This window comes from Gouania willdenowi, chromosome 5 (assembly GCF_900634775.1).
Source record: "Gouania willdenowi chromosome 5, fGouWil2.1, whole genome shotgun sequence".
Classification (NCBI taxonomy): Eukaryota; Metazoa; Chordata; class Actinopteri; order Blenniiformes; family Gobiesocidae; genus Gouania; species Gouania willdenowi.
Window position 1 is genome coordinate 10,224,144 of NC_041048.1, and position 18,510 is coordinate 10,242,653.

General features: G+C 37.0%; 1 protein-coding gene across 3 annotated transcripts in view; it reads right to left on the reverse strand.

Annotated features, from left to right (window-relative positions):
* Positions 1-248: 248 nt before the first annotated feature.
* The window catches only part of eya2 (EYA transcriptional coactivator and phosphatase 2), a 37,030-nt gene continuing 18,768 nt past the window's right edge, over positions 249-18,510 (reverse strand). For 2 of the 3 annotated variants that reach the window (XM_028447245.1, XM_028447244.1), the window contains 11 exons: positions 17,073-17,149; positions 16,735-16,918; positions 15,494-15,630; positions 15,260-15,343; positions 11,967-12,056; positions 8,030-8,088; positions 7,251-7,411; positions 3,669-3,783; positions 3,426-3,547; positions 2,530-2,630; positions 249-1,236 (listed from right to left, as the gene is read on the reverse strand). In XM_028447245.1, coding sequence (XP_028303046.1) covers positions 1,156-1,236; positions 2,530-2,630; positions 3,426-3,547; positions 3,669-3,783; positions 7,251-7,411; positions 8,030-8,088; positions 11,967-12,056; positions 15,260-15,343; positions 15,494-15,630; positions 16,735-16,918; positions 17,073-17,149 — 1,211 coding nt within the window. In that variant the 3' untranslated portion in view covers positions 249-1,155. The remainder of the gene's footprint in view (positions 1,237-2,529; positions 2,631-3,425; positions 3,548-3,668; positions 3,784-7,250; positions 7,412-8,029; positions 8,089-11,966; positions 12,057-15,259; positions 15,344-15,493; positions 15,631-16,734; positions 16,919-17,072; positions 17,150-18,510) is intronic. The other variant, XM_028447246.1, reaches the window with a different exon arrangement.

Below are 18,510 nucleotides of genomic sequence, written 5' to 3' on the forward strand. Positions count from 1 at the left end.
TGGTCCCTGAGCCGCCCGTTTCCCATGCCTGGTGTAGATATTCATGTTCTATCTATAAACCTTCCACCTTATGTCAGATTTGTTAAACTGCAGCCGACCCCATGACTCATATGAACTCTAATTGAACTTTCTCATATCAAAATGAAATTTACACCCTATAATTATCACCATCCATTTGTCATCTAGCCCTTCTCGTATCACATGCCTGTAGGCTAAACATCAGAGAAAAATTCAATGAAACTTTACTCTTCTTGATCCCCACAATGTAATAAATTTATCTTTATTAATCTACGTTCACTGTCTGTCAAAACAAATTTGCCAATAAAGCATAATATACAAATCATAGCTAAGCTGACAGGCAGTGTAATCGGCACATGCACAACAACAACAACATCAACACAATAATGTACAAACAGGTTATCAGGGAATGCATCCATGACATGGAGTAAACAATGTACAACCTAACGATGAATGGTAGATTCAGGCTCCAGCAAAGGCTGAAGCATCTTTAATGGAACGTTAAAAATATTTTTTTTAAAAGACAGATCCCAGACCAATATGTATAAGATGATTCTATGTGCAGAGCTCCCAAACCAAAGCTACTGTAGAATTTACCCAAAAAAAACCAAAACATAAATAACTCTCATTCCGTAGGGGATTTTTATAAAATAGACAATAGTATTTATTTTTGGTCAATCTGTTTAATGGATTAAAAAAAAAGAATATGTGGAGTGGAAATTGATCGCTCATAAAAGCATGACTCATCAAAACGTATAGTGTCTGCACTGTTTTTAAACTGCCTGTGAAATACAGTAGACGAGCCATGTGAGACACCTACTAACACAAACTGAAAACAATTCAGTGCATTTTTTTTTTCTTTTTTTAGAGTGAGAATGTTAGACATCATTCATGAAGTTGAGAAAAGCAGTTTTTTGTCTTTGGTCTTCAGTTGCAGTCCAGTTCGTTTCCCTTTAGGATGTTCGTTCAATGGTTGAAGTTGATTTACAGCCTCGTCTCGTAGTCTTTACGTTTCCGTCGTCTGCAGCAGTAAAAACAGTCTCTGGATCGGTCTCTTAGGACACTTTTAGCCTCGCAGGTGTTTGACTTTTTCCCACTTTTTCACGAGGAATGGTATACTGTGCTATCTAGAGACTTCTAGAGGTAATCCAGCTCTAGTGCATGGCTCAGCGCTTCTAGGTCAGCTCGACAGGACACTCTCCAAAATGGCATGTTTTTCTGTAAAAGCACAAACAAAGAAGAACATGAATAATAAATAATAAATGAATAATCAGGCTTTTTTTCCAGGTTTTTTAGACATTTTTCTTCCTTCTGTTTTTTGGAGTAATTTTTTTTTCTGCTTTGCGGACAACTTTTATTATTTTTTTTAGACTAATTTCTTTCAGTTTTTCATGATAATTTTTCCCCCTGTTTTTCGGACTATTTTTTCAGGCTTTTTGGACTCATTTTTTTTTCTTTCTGTTTTTTGGACTATTTTTTTTCTGTTTTTCATGCATTTTTTTTGTTTTACAGACAATTATTATTATTATTATTATTATTATTATTATTATTATTATTATTATTTTTGGACCAATTTTTTCAGTTTTTTGTGCAAATTTTCCCCCGTTTTTTTGCACATTTTTTTTAATTTTATCTGAGGGCATTTTAAACAACAGATGTATTTATTTCTTTATTGAGAGGAAACATGGCCAGGTTGTTTAATTTGTAATAAATAAAATAAAATAAATAAATAAGTAAAAAAAAACCTGAAAACAATAGCCCAAAAAACAAACCAAAAAAAGAAACTATACAAAAAAAAGTTTTTAGTTTTTTAAGTGAATGCAATATGCTTCCGTTGGGCTACTTTTTTTTTCCTGTGTTCTGGACACTTTTTTTTTTCAAAAGTTTTTTTTTAAAGTTTTTTGGTGTACATTTCTTTTGTTTTTCGGAGTAATGTTTTTCGTTTTTCGGAGTAATTTTTTTTAGTTTTTTGGGGTCATTTTTTCAGTCTTTCTGAGTAATTTTTCCTGTTTTTCCGAGTAATATTTTTCTGTTTGGGCCCGGAAAAAAATTTGTCCAAAAAGCACGAAAAACAAACCAAAAAATGTAATTCTTGAGAAAAAACATATTATTATTTTTTTAAGTGAATGCAATACGCTTTCATACTACACTTCTTCATAATAACATCTAATCCATTATTTACAACCGTTCTATTCTCAACGGGATGTCAAAGGGTAACAACGTAAATCATGCAAACTTTAAGAGGTCGTTGTCAGTGAATGCAAAGCTACTGGAAAAGTTGTGCATGTGTGCAATAGCTTTAAACTTTGACCAAGTGCATTTGGATGACATTAAAAAGCAGACCCACTTCAGTCAATCCATGTAAACCACTCACTTTTATAAAAGGATGTGACGAAAAAAGAAAATTCCCATGGAAGACACACAAATCAAGTGAGTCAAAAGGTCAGTTGAATATTTATTAACCTTTTTTTTTCTGCAGTCATGTCATAAATAAAGCAAATTGAGTTATACCTTTTTGGCTACGGTCTCCTCTTCGGCTCCGTCTCCTATCACAACATAGACGGCTCTACGACCAAAGCGCTGCGAGATACGCTCAAAACAACTCTCTTTACCTACAACAAAACCAAAGTAAGAAGTATTAGACACAACAAAATTCCAGAGGTGTAAAGAATACTGATATATCCTACTCAAGTAGAAGTACTGTAAAGTAAAAAGTAGCTCAATCGAATAGTACTATTAATACTAGTTACTTTAACCACCCATTTTTATTTTTGGTAATAAATCTTGCCACGGTTCCCTTGCATACAGTAAACATCTCATGTATAAACTTAAAAAAGAAAATACAAATTTTTGTACAATTTGAATTGAATTTATTTTCCACAAAGGCACCTGTATACAATAAAAGGTTCGTCAAAATTTACAATTATTTAAAAAAAAAAAATAAAAAAAAATAACACCAATGAATTCGATTCAAAATTTAAAAAAAATGATCTCTCTCGCTCTAAGCATAGCTAAATTTATGAACTCTAAAAGTGATAAAATAACCTCATTTCAATGCTGTTTTGGCGCGGTGCATTATGTTTAATCTGATTGGTCGGCTATGATGTAATGCATTTTATTGTTGTCTGGTCATTTCATTTGTTTTGTAGTTTTAATGTCCGTTGATCATTTTAAAACAATAAAATAGTAATTTACCCAGTAACTGTTGGTTGTAAAAATGTAATGAATTACTTTACTTCTTTTAAAACGTACCTAAAGCACAAGTGAAATTACTCATTTAGAAATATACTCAAAAAAGCACAAGTACCCATAAAAGGAACTCAATTACAGTATCATGAGTTACTTTCACCTCTGCAAAATTCGATCAATTTTGACCAAAAAAACTTTTTTTTACCTAATTCTCTCACCTGTCTTTGTGGCACTGTAAATGTTCTCTATGGGAAAGGCTGAACCCAACCCATAGAGCAAGACTTTGGACAGGGCTGGGATCAGCTGGGTGGTGGTCACCAACACATTCACACAGTTCAGCCTGATGAGGCAAAACACAAATTATATTCAAATAGCAAATATTCCATTGTTTGTTCAAGGCTTAAATTCTGTGACATAAATACAACATGCACTGTATGTCATCAAAACTAAACTGAACAGACCTAGAGTTGATGAGCGCCAGAGCTTTAAGTGCATGAGTTAGCCACAGGTCAGTCAAAACCTCCATCTCTCTTCTCAGCTGTAGCCACTCCTCCCGTTTGGGACTGCCCAGTAAACCTGCGTACAAAATACATAAAAGGAAATATTTGTTTTTTTTACTACTCATTTATTGTTATTTCTTTGGATTCCCCCGGAAAACACAATGAAAACTGGTAGCAAAGGCAACAAAGAGTCTGATATATATTGTTAAAAAACTCACATTGACCAAATATGAAAGCTGAGCAGCTGTAACCTGTCAACTCTCATCATTTAATATTGTGTATTTGTTTGTTTTTTTACATTTTGGTTTGTTTTCAGGGGTGAACATAAGATATAGCTTTTTAGGTCTGGTCCTAAAATAGAACATTTGAAGTTGTTGCTTGGTTTTCATTTTATAATTCCATGTTTTCTGTAACCATCTCACAGGAGGAACAGAATGGAGGGATGCAGTGATATCGTGGCATTTTACTTTAAAGGGGTGATATTATGCTTTTTTTCACCCATCTTCATTTGTTCTAAGAACCCCAACAACATAGTATTTGAGGTTTATTTTTCCAGATTTTTAGCCCTCTGAAAAGTGATTTTCTAAAATCGGGCTGTTTTGGGGCCTACTTATGGATATTCATGAGTGGGCGTGTCTATAGATGCTGACTTCATGCCTCGCTTTAGCGAGGCAGATCAGTGATCACCAAAGCGATTTTCTCTTTGCTATACACACACTGTTGTTATTGTTTTCAGCCAAAAAACTGCACATTAGAGTAAAACACATGGCTATTTAAGCAGCTATTGTGACTGTGAGTCCGTCTCAGCGCTTTAGGGTGTGTTTATCACAGCAGCAGCAGCAGCGGAGTAATTCAGCTGCTTCAGACACTCACCGGAGTGTTGAGCTGCGAAGTCACTTTCTTCTCCTCCTCATCTCTATTAACTACAGGAATAGTGCATTTAAGGTGATAATCATTTGTTTTGTCCAACCGCTGCGTCGCATTGTGTCACAAACACGTCAGATCAAGTCAAAGGTGATACGAGGCGACATAACGGGTACTAAAAATGGAACTGCTCCCTGGGTGTTACACCGTTGCTGCACACTGCTACTCAGGGAGGGGTTAAAATCAGAGAACACATTTTGTGTAAAGCAGGATTACTATTGCAACAACACATCATCAGTAGGGTAAAACGAATGTGTCTCACAACGGTCTAATCTAATGTTGGGTGAACAATCCAACGCTTGGTGACTTCTGCTTCTATTCTATATTAAAACACAGTGTTTGTTTTAGCTGTGAGGTAGTTTGAGTGGGAGGAGTTCACATTCTTATAGGGTAGGAGGAGCCAGGATTGTCAGGAGGGAGGAGGAGTTTCGGCTAGATGATGTCAAGTCGCGAGAAAAATCCAACTCGTCTGTTTAAAGCTGACTTTTGTACAAAATGTGAAATAACAAGGGAGGGAGGAAACAGAACTTTTTCAACTTTGGCCCTCTGAATGAGGCTAAAGGGATTCATATCACTGTAGCAAAACCATTAGAAAGTGATTTTTTCATAATACTGCCCCTTTTAACTGAAAATAAATATAAGCAGCACTACTGTTCTTTAAAGCCTCACAGACTGTTAGGGCTGGTGCCTCCTGGCCTCTCAGCCTGTCCTTTCTCGCTCTCGGCTAACACACCTGATTCAAATCAGTAATCAGGTGGAGAGGGAGGAGGAGGAGCTGCATAAAGGTCTGAGAGGACCTGAAGGAAGGAGGCGCAATATCTTCTTCAGCTCCCACTCAACAGTTTTGTAAGTTTGTTCTTTTAGTTTGGACGGGAGAATTCTGGTAGTCATGTTAATGTAGATTTAATGTTGTGTAACCTTTTGTAGTTTAGAGGGTGAATGCTGGGTGTGATGGCCCTGTATAGGGTTGGCCCAGTGTCCTCCCTACTGTTGTTTAGGCTGGCCAGGATCTCCAGTCTCTTCTGTTTCGTTCTGTAGGTACTTTTAATCCATTTTTGTAAATAAATACTTTGAAAACCCTCATTTCTGTTATTTGGTCATGTCATTCATGGTGCGACCCCTCAAGTTTTTAGGGTTATGGAATCAGAACAGTATCAGAATGAATGAACTCTTGCAGGTTTTTTCACAAATGCTCATGCTTTGTTTAAAAGTTGTATTTCAGATTCACAAATGCACACAATCTGTTTCGCAAATATATATTTTATGCAAACTTGTAATATAAATTCTGAAATTCACACGCTGTACTTCACAATTACTATTTTGAGGCACACTTGTAATATAAATCCACAGATGATGTGAATTGCTGAATGTGCATTTACAAACTGCTTCTGTGCTGTGAAACCTTTGTGAGAAAATGTGCGGTGAATTTTGAGACTGCCCTGACGTCACGGGTCAACGAACGTCACCACAGGGCAGTCTCAAAATTCACCGCACAGATTTTTCTCACAAATCCTGGTCGGGGCCATAACACAGACTATGGCGCTTTCCAATAAAATGCATAAATATCAGCTTTTCCAACACCAAAAACTCAAAGAAAGGAGAGCCTCTAAGTACTCTACAACAGTTACTATCTAATAAAGGTTGGACGATATATCGTGTGTCAAGATATTGCCATAACAAGGGTACGGGTGATATCATGCAATATACTACACACCTGATTTTTATGGGTTGTTTTTTGTATTCCTATTAAGCATGGTTTGATTTTGAACTACAATGTTTTCCGTCTTTTTTTTTTTACCCTTACCAAAAATATTTATCATATTGTACAGAGACCTCGATGTATTGTTCCACCTCTAATATTTAAAGAATGAAAGGTTTGGTCATCAAGTGAAAATGACATACTATTTAACAAAAAAAGGAAAAAACAAAACATTAATTGTTTCATATTTTATTTGTGAAATCAACATTAGAGCAGTTTGATAATGAATGACAAAATAACGGTGCAGTTTATGTCACTCCTCATTTGTCTGTGGAGCCTGTGTGATATTAAATCGTTCAATTGAAATTGTACGATGCATCTTTCAGTAATTGATGTGCTACACATTAGTAATTATAGCTGAGCACCCACACCTCTCTCTACATAGATAGTAGAGAGACATCATAAATGATGTTTTATGACTGTAGAATCTTCAGCATCTTTGACCTGTAGACTGCAAACCAGATGCAAACATCCCTAAATGACCTCAGGAATGTTTATCCTTTTGATGTGGTTTAAAGTAGAGTTAACTCACTTTTTGCCACTTTTGTTGATGTCTAAGGTCTAAGGAAAGCTGACCATAAACACAGTATTTAGGTAACCACCCACACAAACACTAGGCCAATTTCCTGGATTAACAACCTTTGTTACAACAGAAAATCACACCATCGCAAGTTATTCCCTCCACTCTGTACTGCAGTTACACATAAATCCATCTGCAAGGTAGAAATATTCAACAAAATCCACTGTTTAAGCTAAATTTAGTTCAGGTTTTTCTGTCTTTTACATTTCCAGTAACTGATTTTAGTAGGATCAGAATGTTACTGAAACACTTAAAAAAAAAAATAAGGAAAATAATGTACCTCCGACATTATTCTTGTATGTGTTGTAGATCTCTTTTACTCTGCGGTATCGAAAAGCCAATTTCCTCATCCAGTCCACACCTCCATGGACTCCAGAACCCAAGCACAGAGAGCCGGCTCCTGCAGGACTCTGGAAGCCATCCGAGCCAAAGTTGTAAGTACTATAAGATCACAAAGAAAAAAATGGAAAGGTTATTTAAAAAAAAAAAAAAAAAAAAAAAAAGGATGCGGCAGGGATGTTATTTTAAGTGTCTATACTTTTCCTGAAAAAATGCTGCCTAGTTCTCCAAAATAGACCCAAAGAAACCCTTTATTTCACTGCATGGATTGTTCCGATGCAAAGTAAAAAGCAATGCATCAACAATACGACCGAATCACAGACTGAAACGAGATCAGATTGAAAATTGAAAAATGTCCCAAAGTTTTCCTCCGTCTGGGTATTTCTCAAATATCTTTTTTTTTCAAAAAAAAGTGTTCAAACAAGTTCATGCAATAAAACGTCTGGACTGAGGGAAACCAGAGTAATGATAAAGGGATATTTTGATGAAAAATGAAAGCCCTGGATAATCCTGCGACATACTATATGGCAGCTGAAGTCGGAATAATAAAAGACATGCACACGCTTGCATGCGTGAATGCACATGGATGCACACAAATGCAACCAGGCTTCTTCTTAGTCTCCTGTGCTCAAAACACCCAGAGGGCACGTCTGGTTCATGAGCCACTGTAGCACTGTCTTTGAGCTGTAAGTACATTGGAGCATGATGGAGAGGCTTTACCTGAGGTCCTGTCCGTTGTCGTCTGATGCCACGTCATCAATATGGACTTGGTCACATTCCTGGGAAATGAAAAAGGAGATTGGATACATCAAGATATCATTTTCACACTGAATCCCTGTACAGGCAGGTTTTTTTTTCTGCAAGAAACCCTCTGGGAGTGATAGCAACACCAAAATAAAGTGAAGAGGATGTAAAGTATCAAGATACAGGACAGAAAAAGGAGCCAAAGCTGTATTCATGTAGTAAATTATTGTAAATGTAGTTTTTTTTTTTTTAAATATAGCGTATTTAATGTTTTGAAAAATGCATTCTTAAAGAATGGCCCTTTGTATTAGATGAACCCAATAGTATGTGTCTGTTCCACACTGTTGGATGTTTTTGCAATCAGGTAATAGAACCACACAGTCACAAACAATCCCTCAGCAATAAGAAGTTAGAGCTAAAACAGTCAGGAGTGAGCGCATTGCATGAAAATAAAAAAAGAAAAAAACAAGACGCATCAGTCATTTCATGACAAATGACCCCGAGACAAGACGCAATGAGGAAATATTACCAACTGTCTGCTTAAATCCTGCATCGGGGGTCTCCAAATCCCACAACCGTCCGTCTTTCACGTGCACGTCACACATAAAGTGCACAAAAGCCACGGTCGTTCATACACAGTCCTGGCATAACTGCTGTCACGCAAAGGGCCGCGACTGACGGGCTGTCCTATCACCTTTCACTCATCCAGATGGAGACGCTACCTCATCTCTACTGCAGCATAACTCTATTCCCAAAGGATGCAACCCCCCCCCCGCCTTACAAAGGTGTCATCTGCCCATGTATTTCACATAATGCAATCTGCATTGTTATATGAAGTATATTCCAAAACAGTAGTTCTCAAACTTGCTTGGCTCAAGTTCCCCATTCTCTTATTTAAGTATATAAGTACCCCATTTGTTTAGCTACTACATCTTGCTCAGAATACTATTTAAAAACAACTATAGAGCATCATGATGGAACGAATGAGGGTTAACACACAGAATCTAACTTAATAATACATACATACAGGGTTCCTACAGCTTCAGTCAAATTAAAGTCAGGACTTTTTATTGCTATTTGAAATGACATTTAAGACCAACTTCACAGTAAAAACAATTGGGGGGGAAAAAAAAAATGCCACATCAATTATAGGGTTAGGGTGAATTTTTTCCAGTGACTAGTGCAGACGTGCAATTGCAGCCCCAAAAAGTAAACACAGAAATACACAAAATGACAGTAAAATACACCAAAAACAACAGACGAGTCCAGCTGCAACCACGTCACTGTTTATGTAGTTGGTTCCACTGTCGTGATTGTGCGACGTTACAGTAAATTATATATATATATATATATATATATATATATATATATTTTTTTTTTTTTTAAACAAATGTTTTATTTTGAAATGTGAGAAAAATTACAATCATGAAATCATACTTATGTGTTAAAATGTAAAACTTTTGAAACACTGATATAAGACATTTTGACAACAATTAAGGCCTTATTAGATTAATGTACTTTTAGGGGTGTGAATAAGTGGAACAAAACAGTATTTAGTGCTTCATGAATAGATTTATTTCTATAGTTTTTCTCATTTCCTGTCATCTGATGTAGGACCATCATTATTAAGATTATGATCATTTTAAACTAAAATTGCACATTTTAAAAACCCATATTTTTCATGCTTTTATTTGTTAATTTTCCTCTCATCTCTCTCTTTCTTTTTAGTACCCCCCATAGTGTCATTGCAATCATAATAGTTCAGGGGCCAAATATAAAGTAGACTGATCTTAAGTGAGCAACAGATTTTAGGCAGCAAAACAATCAATTTTATGTGAAATTGAGTAAAATTCAGTTTTTTGAACAATTTGAGATTTAAAATGACTGAAGTCATGCATCCTCCAAATATTGTGGCGCTTCATTTAATTTGTGTATTTAGTCATTTACATGATAATTCATGTTTTTTCTGTTGTTTTTGTTTTTTTAACTTCCTCCTGCCGAATTGGATGATCTAAACGGCCGATTTGGCACCCACGCCTTGAGTTTGACACATGTGCTCTAGAGGTACACGTACCCCCATTTAGGAAACACTGTTCCAAAACACAGAAATTCCCTTTATTCAATAAAACATTAAGATAAATCTCACTAAATCTCAAATCTTTGATCTATTTAAATGTAAATGTATATTTTCTAAACTGTCTAATCCCTTTAAATAAAACTATCTTTTGATAATTTGTCATGGCACAGCAGTATCACTTGTTGACACTGGTGCAGGTACTGAAACAGTGCGGACACGATAATTGTCCATCAAAGCCGTACAGAATCTGTGAGGAGTCTGTGTAGTACAGCGTCAGAGCTTTTTACTGATCCCCGACAACAAAAGAACGGATAAGAACTGGAATAGCAAATGGCTTTGTTGGCATGTTTCCCTCCTGCTGCTGATTCCTCCTCCTGTTTGACTAATTTTCCTCTCCGATACAAAGAAACACACCTATAATTACAGCACAAAGTGTACTTGTTCTCCCCAGAGCTCCTTTTTCTCTCTCTGAGCACCGCAGCACATGTTTCTACCTTGTTCCTAGTCACCAATGGGAACAAAACTTTTAGCACGTTATTGTTGTTTTTTGAGGGGTAAACTTTGTTTGACTTTTTTGGACTGTCATTCTAATCAAACAGAGAATGTTGCATTACAGGCCATGTATACCATACATTTTTCTAAAAGAGTTAGACAATTCATATTTACACAAGAATAGGAAAAATTATATAATTAAACTATGTGTTGTGTGCTGGATCTTAATATGTAATTTATGGCATAATATACCTGGACATTTTGCATACAAGTAGAGTTTTTGATTTTTATCAATTATTAGTTTACTTTAACTTTTGTATTTCTATGTTGTGTGTATTTCGGTTAATGTTATGTATTATGTATGCTTTAGTTATTGTGTTTTTTTTAGGTTTATTTGGCTATCTGATCTGTTTGTTGTATTTAGGAACTGTCATGCATATGATGTAAACCTTAGGAAGAATAGCTACTGGTTTTTCAGTGTCGCTAATACTGGATCTAAATAAAAACGAACAAAAAAAAAAAAACGTAGATGTATTATCGAAATGTTATTGGGCTTGCATTGAATTGTTTAAACATTTTATGTTTTAGGCTGTGCGCACCACTATATAAAAATTCAAGTTTAAAAAAACAACAACAAAAAATACAAGCAGAAAAAAAATAGAAATATATAAAGACTTCAATACAAACAGGAAATAGAGCACCTATTATGTGTTTGGTAAATGTATTATGTGACATTAGACAGTTTATTTCAATTGAGAAGTCAGATAATCTATGCGTTGTTTTGTTAACACAAATAGGTTAAAGTTGATTTAAAGTCTGATTTGCAGATCTTTTTCAATTATTGAATTACGGATCAAATATATTCACGCTCTGAATAAGAAGCACTTTTTGTAATATTATTGCTATGCATTCGCACAAGGAAGAAAGGTGTTTTTTCCTTGTCTATTTCCTTATGATTTCCTGTATACGATAAGTATAGTATGTGTTGACTGTCGACGTTCTCAATACTAACCACTATGTCTTGTGTCAGGTAAGTAACAGGCACCTGAATGCCAAACCTCTAGTTGGACAGTGAAATGTATCTAAATGTATTCTGTCTAACTGTTTTCTCGCTTAAGGGGAGTAAAAAAAAAAAAAAAAAAAGAAGTACCATCCAGTGTGTTCTGTTGTGTTGAAAAATAGACAAGTAAGGACAGTTTTCAAAAGAGTTCTCAATATTCCAGCTGCAGGAAATAGTAGTTAATGAAAACCAAATTGGATCCTATTTCATTATGCTTCAGTGCTCATGTTGTCATGTGCCAAAAACGATTTTTGGCACATTTAAAAAAAAAAAAAAAAACTCACCTCCAGGTCATTAAAGAACAGTCGTGAGTCAGCAAGATTGAAAATCATTTCCTCCATCCACAAACCCAGAGACACTGCCTTAGAAGAGTCCTGACATGCAAAAGAAACACAGTAAAAATACAACCTTTAATAAGCTTTGAATAGTGTGTACAATAGCTTTGAATCCATCCTAAAACACATGGTGCAAAAACAACACAGATGTGGCATGCAGATGTGTAAATACTTTGGTGGGAAAGTATTACTTTATGAGAGAAAAATATAGAGCAGTTTATGTGCTTTTCAAGCTGCAGAGCTGCACCATATTTGTCAGGTTGCATAAATAACAATCTTGTCCCGCGTTTGACTCCATCATATGTCTGGTATTTCATCAGCGCTGCCAGATTATTCATCACTCTTACCTCCGTGTCAAAGCGGTCGCCTGCGTGTCTCACTGGACAAAATCTTTTCTAATATCCGCTGCAAACTCATCAACTTGATCGACATAAATGGGTTTTAGTGCGACGCAAGTTTGACTCTCTGTCTGTCAGTCAAGCTCTATGTCAGAAAGGCTTTTTATTTATCTCTGTCGACAATTTCTTGCCTGAAACACATGTTTTGGCATTGCATGAGTTCTCTTTTAGCACCTAAAATTTTTTTTTAAGTTTACGCCAATTACTTCAGACCAGAGCATCACAAATATTCACAATTAGATAGTTTTCTTGTACATTTATGCAGCCATCATGACTGTACATTAGTGTTTCTCAAATGGGAGTACGAGATGGCGCTACAGTTTAAAATATGAGGTTTTGTAACGTTTATTTTTAGGTAAAAATGGTAATCATGCTAAATATTACCATCAACTCACAAAATGATCACAAAAACACACAAAATAAGAAAAAAATATACTGAATAATAAAATTAACAAACAACAAATGACACCAAAAACACTAACAGCACTAAGAGAGAAAAATACTTACACAAAACGACTACAAAATACAGAAAAATAACATGAGAATACAAAACAACAATAGAAACAACCAAATGACACCAAAAACACACACACTAATTATTTAAATAACGTCAACAACACACAAAAATGACAACAAAAACACACATAATAATCATAGAAATTATCTTGATTAGAATTTGAACTGAAAAAGCAAAAAATCCCACATCAGGAGGGAGATGACAGGAAATGATAAAAACTATAGAAATACATTTATTCAAGAGGCGCTAAATACTGTTAAATCCACTTATTTACAAAATGAGATCCTTTAAAATGTGTGTGTCACTCATTCATTCCATCATTATGCTCTATTGTTGTTTTTTCACAGAATTCTGAGCAATATGTTGAAGTCACACATAAGGGGGTACTTGGATTCAAAAGTGAGAGAAAGGGGGTACTTGAGCCAAAAAAGCTGGGGAAGATTGTGTGCAAGTATTTTTGGTTGCATTCAATCAAAAATGAATTCGGGCCGATTTGAACTTACTGAAAGTAAAATAAAAACTGTTAATGTGTTGGATCACACAATAAACATGTATTTATTCACAATCAAACTTTATATGTGAGGCATGTAAATACTCGTATTGCGCAGGCGGAGAGGATGGCGGGCAGGGTGGACTTGTTTTCATTCAGAACTACAAAGCCAGGTGTGTGTAGTGTGAGGGCTGTATTGTTCCGATGGCAGCGTTGGCTCCTCTTTCGCAGTGAGACAAGCTCCGAAAAGGGATGTCAGCCAAAGGTGAAGCTTTGATTAGTGCCTCCGAGATGACAAGTCGGGCTCTCTTCTTCTGTGTCTAAGCAAGGTAAAATTGTCCTAATGACACAAACACGGTAAATGGTGGTAATTAGAAAACGCCCGACTCCAGGAGAGGGTGTGAAACAAGTGAATAGAGGACAAAGGGCACAAGGAGTTCAGGAGAAGGACGACAGGAGGGGAATGAAATGATTGGGAGGACTGAAAGAAAAAAAAAGCTGATGATAAATAGAGAGGCTTATAAAGGTGTGGTTAAAGGATTAAGAAAGGTTTGTTATGTAAGGCTACGTTAAAAAGAAAGTCTGCAATCAGGATTAAGAAGGGTTTGTCCTTAAGTTTGTAGTTAAAATCACTGTCTGGGATCAGCTTCTGGTAAAGGTAAATACTGCTGAAGTCACATTTGGACTTTACATAAGAAAGATTAGAAAATATAAAGAGAAAAACATAGATTTTTTTATATTTTTAAAAAAATAAGAGAGATTAATGACAAAGAGTATGGCGGCCTGTGACAGATGAGCTAATAGTAGAGACGTTGTGAGAAGAAGGGTCAGCTCCAAGACTAGATCTCCGTTCTGCCTGGGCTCATCAAGCTGATGAAAACAATGTGTCTTTCAACATATCCATTAGTCTTCCTTTAGCCTGGCCTGGGCTTGCCTTTACAGAGGCTGAAACATTTGGTATCAATGAGGGTTTATTGAGTTGATCCATTTGGAAGAGTTTGATAATAATCAACACCAGAAAACCAACGCATGTAACTTATCAATTGTGGATGAGTTGTCTTGTCAACTGATTTCGAAGGTGGAAACAAAGCCAGGGAAAATGTTAGCCTGTTAGCTGTCTTGACGTGTCGGGCTGTTAATCTGTTTTTCCGCTGTCAATCATTCCATTCCTCCGCAGCATGTCTGAGTTTTGATGTCAGAGTGCGTCCAACTGAGGTTCCCTGGAACCAGTCAAATCCAAGAGTGGTGGGTGGTGGGAAGAGTCAGGACATTTTTGACACATGACTCATATTTCAACACATCCACACAGACAAAGTCCGTTTTCCTTCTTTCTCGCTGGCTTATGCTTCTCAACGACCCCCCCCCACCCCCAGCTGATGCATGAAAATGGACGCACGGCCTCCCGGTGGCTGAGGTCTTCAGAAACGCTGCTTGCTAACATGGATCGACCTTGTGTGTGGGGAGGGGGGGGGGGGGGTCGTGAGAATTCAAAACACAGAGCCCTGGCCAAAAACAAGAAAAGCCACTGTCCGCCCCTCGTCTGTTATGTAAAGGTTCTGTTGGCAGTCGATCCCGCAGCAGGTTGTCGGGGTAGCTAAACAACTGCAGCGCATTGTTAAAAGAAACAAGAGAGCAAAATGGCAAAATACCCAGTGTGCGAAAATACTCGAGTATGAGACCCAATGGTCTTCTTAGTCAGCCGAGCATTTGACAGCTAATAAACCAACACTCGCTCATTTTTCAAAGCAGGAACAACTGCACAGAGGATTTAATCTGAGTTTATGATGCTCCTTCTAGTAAATGACACAATTAAAAAAAGGGGCTCTCACTGCCATACCTTGCCGAATCGTGAAGAGAAGGTTCCCGTGAGGAGTGAATGGAAAATTATGATGGTTTCATCCAGGTCCCAGATAAACACCCGCTGCAGTAAAATATCAGCATTGTAATGTTAACCACATGACAGTTAAAGTGTGTGTGTGTCTGTGGGAAAGTGTGTGTGTGTGTGTGAGGGAAAGAAAAATATGGGAGAGAAACACAGATAATTCCCAACACTGTGTGAGTGTGTGTTTACCTCAATATCAGAGTCCAGAGGTGGAGTGGGGTCAGTGACTCTTTTTCTTCCTCTCAACTTGCCGTCTGACCCTCTTCGTCCTGGGAGCCCCTCTTCTTTACCTGATGTGGGGGGGCTGGGTGGCGGGTGGTATTCTCCTAAAACATACACAAAGCCATGCAGTTCATCTCTTTTTACTCACAACATTTTAATCAATTACGAAAGAAGTTATTCTGGATTTGAGAAAAAGTTTAGATGTTAAATATGTATGAAGTAAAGTAGGTATGTTTTTGACCTTTCAAACTGTGTCATTTAAAACATACAAGGAATATTTATTAGTGTTGTATTACTCAAGGAGAGTTTTGGTCTAGAGATTACATTTTGAAGGTCTTGGTCTTGTTTCGGACTCGAGCACTTTTACTCAGTCTTGTCTCAGTCTCAAATTGGCCAGACTTGGGATTTTCCATCAAGACCAGCACTGTTCTGCTATTCTTCAACTTCATTAATGTGGTAATAAGGAGAAGCACTTGGAACTGTCCATCCATCCATTTTCCCACCTGCTTGCTCTTTTTCAGGGTCGTGGGGGTTTGCTGGTCCCCATCTCTAGCTTTCTTCATGCGCTAGGCGGGCGTACACACTGGACAGGGCGGCACTTGGAATTGCTCCTGATTAATTTATGTTGTAATTTGATTTAAAACATTTAGCGTTGGCGCACAGATTTGTCTGCCTCCTTGGAATTCTTTTCCAGTGCCTTATGTGTGTGTCATCTGCAAAAACTCATAAATCAGTTCATCTTATTTCTAGTCAGAAATACCTCTGAACACTTACTTTAGGCCTTATTCACCTGGCAAGTAAACATCAGATTTCTAGATGAATTAATTGTGTTTTTATCAGTGGCTTTTAATTACATATTAGGATTTAGTTGAACAAATATGTCAAGATTTGGGATTTTCATTGTACTTTGAAAGACTTGCAGACACCTTGTTTTTGTCTGTCAAATATACTTAAAAGAAAACTAAAATTATAGAAGGGAATGATCTTCAAACTTGTCATGGTTTTTAAAGTTGATTTTTATGGTCTTGGTCTAGTCTCGGGCCCGGCTTGTCAAGATCCTGTCTTGGTCTTTACTGTCATCAGTCCCAAAAGTCTTGGTCTTGTCTTGGTCTCAGATAGTGTGGTCTTGAGTACAACACTACCATTTACTTAGGCAGAGGTATTCAATGGTTGTGTGAAAGAAACAAAGACAACATAATAATTCTTACCTGTGTGTGACTCCGGGCTGTGATTGGACATCATAACCGGGTGTTCTGGATGCTGATAGGCTAATGGGTTTGCAATGGCAGAAGGGCTGATGTTGCTGCTGGTTAGGTAAGGGCCGTTGTAGTGATGCGAGTTATAATATGGAGAATATTGACTCTGACTGTAGCTTGAATATGCTGAAAAGTCCTGACAAAAGGACAAAAACAATCAAACAATATATTGAACATGGTAACATTTAAAATGATGCAATTTCTGTATCATTTGTAGTGCAAGTTACAGTCCACCATTCGGATGGTTATATGGTGGCAAGCACTTTCTCAGGGGTGAGAACACTACTCACCTGCTGGGCAGTGTTGAATGGGGTTGAACTTGAGATTGCATGAGTGGGTTGAAATATTCCAGATGAAATACCACCACCTACAAAATAATGTACAAAGAAGTGTTACAGTCTAGGTAAGGCAGGAATCATCTTGATCTTCGTGGAACAAGAACTGAGCTGTTCACATCGTTTCCTCTGAGACGGCTCACAAATCTATCTATGATTGACAGAACAGTAGAGGTGGGAACGTATACCACTTACTCTGCTGCTGTTACTGTGCTGGGAATGTAAAAACTAGTTAAAGCTGCTGGAGGCAAAAAAAAACATTTTTATCAGATAAATCCACGTGTATACAGGCCTCATAGATCAGTCAATAGAGGATCATTTGCCCCCAAAAAAAGGGTTAAAATTGCTGTCCGAAAGCTTGTTTCAATCTCCACCGTAAGCACTCGGTTCATTGACATTGTCAGAAATGTTTTGCGCATTGCATTGTGGGATGTGGAGTCCCATAGATGGATGCAAACAAGTGTGTTGACCAAATTGTTACCAAGATTTCTCGTGTTTTTCCCCAAAAACTCTTCCAAAGTGACTTCCCAACACATTTCTGGTGTTTTTTGACTGAAAGTCATGGAAAAACATTGGCGGATGTTTAATTTGGGAACAAACTAGAACAATAATGGTGTCAAGCGAATCACTGTACTCCTTGTCTGGTGAAAACTTTGGATTTATCTGATTTTAAAAAAGTATTGTCTTTAAGGCAAGGCAGGCAAATCTTTCATGGAGCAATCTTTACTCACATGGTCCAAATGTGAAGTCTTTTTATGCTCTTTGATCAACTGTGTTACAATTAGTTTTAAGCATCAGCCCAGTAAAATTCCCTGCCTCCGTCTCTTTCTGTCTCTCTCATTGGCGTTTGAAGTCACTATATAACCTTTGCACAGAACCATTGGACTGAAACAGTTACGGTATATTGTGCGCCAACATTACCCAAGCAATCAGAGTGTTGCCTCAAGTCTAAAGACAAGAACATCTAATGCTTCAATAACCTGTTGGTCATCAAACTAAAGCTTCCTTTGGTTTATCTCCATTCATTGATAAATAATGTAATCACACCTATTTTCCATTACTCAATATTCTACAGTGCAAGAAAGGCAGCGGGGGTGGCCCTTGAACGTCCCTTGTAACAAACTGATCCTCAAACTGACCAAAGCCGAAAATACAGAAGGGCTCTTCAGTAAACACAGAAATGCTCCCATATTTTCCATTTGGTTTCAGTTGTACAAATTGCACAAAGTCACTTTTTTTTCAGAAGGCTTTTGCGGCATATGTGAGCTTGTGTATTGTGTACAATACAATGAATGACATGGAAACAGGCTGCTACTATACAAACATTAAGACGTCATGGCAGCTTCTTGCTGTTTGAAGATTCCAGTTAATGATTTCTTCATACAATCTTTCA